The sequence below is a fragment of the Octopus bimaculoides genome, chromosome 5 (assembly GCF_001194135.2).
Source record: "Octopus bimaculoides isolate UCB-OBI-ISO-001 chromosome 5, ASM119413v2, whole genome shotgun sequence".
In the NCBI taxonomy this organism is placed as follows: domain Eukaryota; kingdom Metazoa; phylum Mollusca; class Cephalopoda; order Octopoda; family Octopodidae; genus Octopus; species Octopus bimaculoides.
The window spans coordinates 36246638-36254089 of record NC_068985.1 but is presented as its reverse complement, the minus strand read 5'-3'; the positions used below and the strand labels follow the sequence as shown (position 1 = coordinate 36254089).

Genomic DNA, 7452 nt, shown 5'->3' with positions numbered 1-7452 from the left:
AAACAACAGTTAAATCTCCCTTGAATCACACACCTTTTCTTCAGAATTTTTTTTTTTTTACCTGACAGGTTTCTCCCATCGTTTTTAAGTGCGTAGTGCAGAAAAATAATAAATTACTCAACATCTATCCAGATAGGGGTAGCGGGTTGCGCGGTGAAAAAAAATCATAAAGTTTGAAAAATTTTTTTCCATAAAAAAAACTTCTCCGTTCATTTCAAAGGCCATGGTGAAAACATAAACTGGAAAAATTCCCGTCAAAACGAAGTAAATCCAACAAGTGGACATCCTTATCCGAAACACCCCCAGCAAATCGTTAGTTAAGCATTTTTTTTTTTTATCATAGGTGTTCACTAAGTTTTTTTTTTGTTATAAGATTAATTCCTATACAGTACGAACAGTTGTATGATAATTTAATGTAAATGAATTGTAAACAATATCTACATTCTTCGAAGTCAACTATTGCTTCTTTAAAAATAATAATCATCCAATATAAACAATGCTTACTTTTTTCGTTTATAAGAAACTGACATAACATAGCGTGAGTGACAACATAGGCACCATAAGACTTGCTGTTAAAGTCGTCTTGATTTATTAATAATTTTGCACACCTTTACGAAGTAATTCAGTTTCTAGTGAAGTACATTAATTTCATTATTTATTCTGAAGTAACTTGGCTAATTCCTTGTCTATAATTGCGACCATTTCTTTCTCTAAATCAATGTTTGTTTGCAAAGAAGCTTCAAGGTCATCTAGCGGAATGTCAACTTCTTCCTTAACTTCGCAACTTAAAGTGTCATTAGATATTTGAGATGTTTGGTCATCATCCACAACATCAGTAGCATCATCCGTCTCATCTGTTATTTCTTCCTTTTCTGCACTTTCCATCAATAGACTTGATTCTTTTTGATTAACTTCAGTTGTGTTATTGTATTGTGATATGGATGTTATCATAACAGGGTCGCTCACGGTTGAAGGTTTGAACTGATTTTCGTTTGGAGCATTTATAGGATTTGAAAGCGCCCTTGTAGTTACGTCTTGTTCAAACTTATTAAGAAGCAAAGTCAGTGTTGCTTGTAGAATTTCATATTTTCCTCGAAGGGCTGTGATTTGTTGATGAAGGTTACCGCAAATAGTTTGTGAACACGCTTTTGCTTGCTCCAGAGCACGCATGATGGTGTCTTTCTCTTCTTCAAGGTATTGGCACCGAGCTATAAGATTCATTATACAACTTGTTAACTTCCGAAGAACCGACACCTCTTCATCTTGGAAAAGTAAGAATTTTTCTAAAGTTTCCATCGAACCATTTTTAACAGCAAAATTAACGTCACAGTCTGATGTGTGGTAAACCTTACCATAGATTTTACATTCATCTATATTTTCTGATACACACCGACGGGGCATTTGAATATCGAGTTTAACACAAATATTAGAACGCTCTAAAGTTTTATTATTATCCTTTGAATCATCTGTCTCAGACTTAGCCGTGGTTTCTTTTTCTGTCAGGGCAGTATCTTTAGTTTGAATATTATCTCGAGAATTCGTTCTAAATTCAAATATGCTGTCTGCCGACTTGACTTCGGTGTTAGAAAAAGTGAAAATATTATTGTCCGTTGTTTGTTCAACCCCAGACAACTTAACTGATTTACATGACTTTAGTTCTAGCTGTTCGGCTGTTTTTTTAGCAACGTAATTATCATATAGAACATCTTCATTTTTCTTGTCAAGTAGGAAGTCAGCTCGGAGATCTGCGACTTTGTTAACCAGGGTTACAATTGCTAATTTATGACTATTCAATTCTTCGATTATGTCGCTATAGGGAAATGATATCGTTGAAGGGTTACCATTTTCCAACAAACGAGTTAAGACTTGATTTCTGGCTTCAAATTCCTGTAAATTAATATTCAGTCTACCTAAACTGCTTAGAAATGCTGGTAAAATACTTGCAGATCGTTTTAATTCGTGAGCCATTCGGCTAACATAGGCTTGTAGAGATTCATTATGACAGAAATTATCCTCAACATTGTCTCGAAAAAGATCGTCAAGTAGCTTAAAAATTGATGTCAAATCCTTACATTCAGTCCGACTGTTTTCAAACCCAAATTTTATTCCCGATGTCGAGCAGTTCTCTTTTGAAGATTTCATACTTTATTTAATTGAAATGCAAATTTGAATTGTGAGAGTTGTCGTTTAATAAAGGTGTATACTGTAGATATACTTCTTTCCTCCAGAGAAAATATCTAAACCCCCAAAGTAGAACTATCTACCGTAAGACATTATGACTGAGTGCTTCGAAAATTACTGACTATTAATTTCTTTGCCAATTCATTGATAACAATATCTTCCGATTAACTACATGGCATAAAAACTAATACTTAAAGAGCAAATCACTTTTAAATTTTCTTCGTCGCGTTTTTAACTGTAATTCTTTCTCTACAAGTTTACAAAGAATGTGTGACGTTTTCGCCTGGTTCGGCGTTGTCTTACCATTTCACATATAACATTAAGTTTAAACAGACCTTTCCACTTTGAAAAAGGCGAATTTATTTCAGCTTAATCGATAGGAATGTTAAACAAATTTGGAAAAACAAAATTATTTAGACAAAATTCACCTCTCATTCTACATATATAATGAATGGTTCCCTCGACTTATACTATCTAGATGAAAATGCAGAGATCATGCTCAGTTTTCGTTGCTGTTGGTGGTGTGATGTTTAGCACCTGAAATCGTTGACGAACAAGTTCTCGAAGACAATTACTTGAGTCATATTTTAATAATCGTGTATTATTAAATCCTCAATTTCCAATGGCGTAGAAGGATATTGACAGATAAAACGAGTACGTTTATAAGTTAATAGAGTCAATTTTATCTGCTACCTCTGCTATTCACAGAATTACTTCCAAACACTCTAAACACTAACAACTGCTTAGCCTTTTCTCTCGATGAACCAAGGACAGTTACTTCACTTCTTCCTTTTCTAAAGTTATCGCCCTTGAAGGCTTCAATGTCCACAACGTTTCTTGCTTCTCACCTCCTTCTTGCCTTATTATGCTTCAGGTACAGGAATCGAATATTTTCCAATCCTTAACTCTTAGCATCATCACCCGCACGTAGATGCTCTTAATCTTTCTTCCCTACACCAAAACACAACTTTTATCAAAGCACCGTAGTCGGACTTCACTGCCTGACCACGACTATCCACCACACATCAATCATCTCTCACATTCCTGACCCCTGTAACATTTCAAGACAATTATCTAGTAGATTTCTGCTAGTTCTAGCAGCACATGTGCTTCCCCCAGACCTACCAGAGACTTCTAAGCAGAGCGGAGTTTTGAAATTGCTATCTCTAGCTCATAGTAATGGAGAAGGTCATGGAATTGGGTGAGATGGTTTGTAGATGTTCCTTAATTTTCTTGGGGTTTTTTTTTTTGTATTCCTGTTTTATACAATGAGAATTACACTTCTAAAATAATTTTTTACATTTTGCACTCCCAATTCCATGCCTTTTTCATTCCCCATGAAGTAGTGATAGCTTTTCCAAAACTCTACCTGAAGCAGGTGAATGAATCTTTCCTCATAAAGCATATCTCATAACACCTTTCACACAATCATAATATAACTCTGTTGCAGTAAGACAAAGAATATGAAGGCCTATGCCTGCAGAAAAATGTCATCAATCCCTACCAAGTAGGTGGCTTTTATCCTTAACTGCAAGTCTTCTAAATTTATCATCTGCAGAGCAAAAGATCCTTTTGTGTATTACACTACCAGCAAGCTCTACTCAATTCCAAACTGCAGCTGGTTTTGGTCACTTGGTCACCAACTTTATGGAATTTTTCTTTCTGCCACTCCTGAATATCATAGCTTTGTGAATAATACTCTTACAGAGAAAGCATCTACATTTGCTGCCTGCTTTGCATCCAACTCCACACTGTATTCTCTTAGCAAAACTCCTCCAAAACATTTCTTCTTCATCTCACAAGTCTAATCACCACATACATATACACACTCTGTGCAATACCACTTCTGATCACTTTAAACCAACAAGACTAGCAGCCTTCCATTATTTCTTCCTCTACCTTCAAATAGTGTACTTCTGTCCTCATCAAATTTTTTTTTCTCTCTCTCTCTCTCTCTCTCTCTCTCTCTCTTGGAATTTACCACAGTCTTTGGAAACATCAACTGTGTCACCTTCCCAAGAGCAGCCACTGGGATTCCTACACTATTTGCCTATCACTCCCACTTTCAACAATCACCTTCTCACAAACATATTGGTCATTTACATTGAGCTAAAGTAAAATTTAAATAAAAAAATAAATTAAAGAGACTGGTATATACATGAGAAGAAGTGAATTTCAAAATTGTTTTATTTATTGGTTTGGTTTGGAGAAAAGAGTTGTCCCTTTATCTTTCTGATGAGATCGACTAAAGAGAATTTGAAATCATGTGTTGATATGTTGCATTTGATCAAGTCAGATTGACTAATTTATAAACAGAGACACTATGAACTCTACCTTCTTTAATCCTATTTGCAATAAATAATAACAAAGTACATCATACAAAATATATTGTAGATATATGCCATATTGAAAGAAAAAGAGAATCAGCGCATAGACTGTCATAGTATGAATGACTATTTATATAATGATAGACACTTAAGTAGGACTAAGGTCTGATACTGTTAAGAACAATAAAAGAGTAAATTTAGAAGTGCATAAGTTTCTATTTAATGTTAGTTTCAAATTTTGGCACAAGGCCAGCAGGTTTGAGGAAGGGGCTAAGTTGATTGCATTGACCCCCGGTGTTCAACTGGTACTTATTTTATTGACCCCAAAAGGATGAAAGGCAAAGTTAACCTCAGTGGCATTTGAACTCAGAACATAAAGATGTATGAGATACTGCTAAGCATTTTACTCAGCATGCTAACAATTTTGCCAGCTTGCAGCCTTGTTTCTCTTTAATATTGATATTAATATTTTGTCTCCCATGAAAGTTTGAAGTTTGCTTGCTTGTGATCTGCCCACTCAATTCCGTCTGCAATACTATGCCGGAAATCTTGCTTTCTTATCTTCCCTGCCACATTTCCTCCATCTCTTTCAGCATCCTTCCAACAACAATAATAAAAAGACAGCAGACACCCATAAAACTGGTTATGTTAATGACATTAAGAATGCTTAAGGTGAGCTAGCAGAAACGTTAGCACGCCGGGAAAAATGCTTAGCGGTATTTCGTCTGCCGCTACGTTCTGAGTTCAAATTCCGCCGAGGTTGACTTTGCCTTTCATCCTTTCGGGGTCGATAAATTAAGTACCAGTTACACACTGGGGTCGATGTAATCGACTTAATCCCTTTGTCTGTCCTTGTTTGTCCCCTCTATGTTTAGCTCCTTGTGGGCAATAAAGAAATAAGAATGCTTATTATTTATTGATAATAATAATCAACTACATCTATTTGTGACTGATGCAGCAAGTGTTGAAGAATGGATGAATGATAGCAAATTAGATGTGTGTAAATCTACAAATTGCTGGCAAGCTATGGAACAATTCTTACTCCTCATGAGTGCAGATATCGTCAAACAGTAATCAACAAACAGTCTTCCTACCGAAGATACACCCCCATCTTCCTATAAATTCTAAAGCTTTAAGGCTGTAAGCATAAACATAAGCACATTTGGTGAAAAAGGTAAGGTGGAAAGGATCTTCATCAAAACTTCTGACAGGTATACAAATTCTGCTGAGTGAGTAATAGTGTCAACAGAGGTGGAACAGGCATATTATTAGCTGAAAAATGGATGCAAAAAGTAAGGGAGGTAGTCAAAGTGTGCTGTAGGAGGATAGTTATAGGTAACTCAATGGTGACTGTTATTCTATTATTGACAGAAAAATAGGACTGTTTCTATGAGACCCTTTTGCAGACTACTTTTATGATAGTTGACAGTAACTTCATTATTATGACTGGTGACTTCAATGGCCACATTGGATGGCATATTGATGGCTTCCATGGTATGCACTGAGGTTATGAATATGATTCAAGAAAATGAGGAGGGTGTAAGACTTCTGGAGTTTTGTAACGATTTGTTTTGTAACGAAATATAATTCATAAGATATAACATTATACAAGGCAGCCATGACCAAAATACATCACCTCCACTCTAAAATCTACATATGAAAGTTCACAATTGGTTATCAAGACTAATGTTGGCACCAGTTGATTTGTGAACAATGAAAGAGTTTTTTCTGAGTAGTTCTGGATAATGTTATCTTAAAAATTGAAGAAAAAGAAAGGTAGTGAGTTCTGTATAGGATGTCATAGTCTTTAACCTAAGCTAACCTTTGCAAATGATATTGCCACTATCAAGAATGGCACTGCTAGCCTTCAAGATGTTATTAATCATTTAGATGTAAGTACAAAAGAAGCAGATCTCCAAATTAATCTTGGGATATCCAAATGCATAATTACGTGTAAGACATAGTCAAAGCAAGGCAATACCACTTTATAGTAGACTACAAAGCAAGTAGAAGAATTTGTCCATGTAGGGCATAACCTATCAGCTTCAAACTATAATGAAGTTGCTTTCAGCCACAAAATTGCATTAGCATGGGTAACTCTTTCTAAAAAAAAGAACACCCTTTGAAATCAGATTGAATACTAATTAAAACCAGAACTGAAATACATAAAATTTACTTTGACAGACTACAAATGTATAGATTAAATTGTTACATGGTTTTGAGAAAACATTTTCATAATTGAAGTATTTCAAAACCATGTTGTAAGATTTATTACTAACAAGCAATTTTTAGTCAAGTTAAAAACACACCTAAAAAAAAAAACAAAAAAAAAACTGTTTGGTTACATTAAGTGTTCAACCTGTGATCCTTGTAAGTTCTTTCTGAAGTTATGAAGCTTGGAAATAGAAATAGGGGATGTCCTAATGACATAGTGAGAGAGACAAGATATATCAATCATAGGCAGAACCGTCCTGAGCGATGCTTTTATGGAGGCAACACTTTTGCATATGCTCTACAAGCATTGGGGTCCAAGGTAGGAGTGGGGGCGACAATCTGTAGGGCTGCTGTGGGATGGCACACATGTTACACTACTAGGCAGAACTCGAAGCAATGACATTCACACAGATGTATGGAAATATGGTCCTGACATTTCATAACTGCTACAAGTGTATATTAGCAATTAATGTACAAGAAAATCATTAAAACAAAAAACATTAAGGCACAGGCGTGGCTGTGTGGTAAGAAGTTTGTTTCCCAATCACATGGTTCCGGTTTCAGTCCCGGTTTCTTCTATCTTAGCCTCATGCCGATTAAAGCCTTGTGAGTGGTTTTGGTAGACAGGAACTGAAAGAAGCATGTCGTATATGTGTGTCTATGTATGTATATGTTTGTGTGTGTGTGTGTATATATATATATATATATATATATATATATATATATATAT

General features: G+C 35.3%; 1 protein-coding gene across 1 annotated transcript in view; it reads right to left on the bottom strand.

Annotated features, from left to right (window-relative positions):
• LOC106876241 (GPI ethanolamine phosphate transferase 2) overlaps window positions 1-582 on the bottom strand; it is a 5902-nt gene extending 5320 nt beyond the window's left edge. Inside the window, exon 1 of the mRNA XM_014924724.2 lies at window positions 505-582. Coding sequence (XP_014780210.1) covers window positions 505-535 — 31 coding nt within the window. The 5' untranslated portion in view covers window positions 536-582. The remainder of the gene's footprint in view (window positions 1-504) is intronic.
• Window positions 583-7452: the final 6870 nt, after the last annotated feature.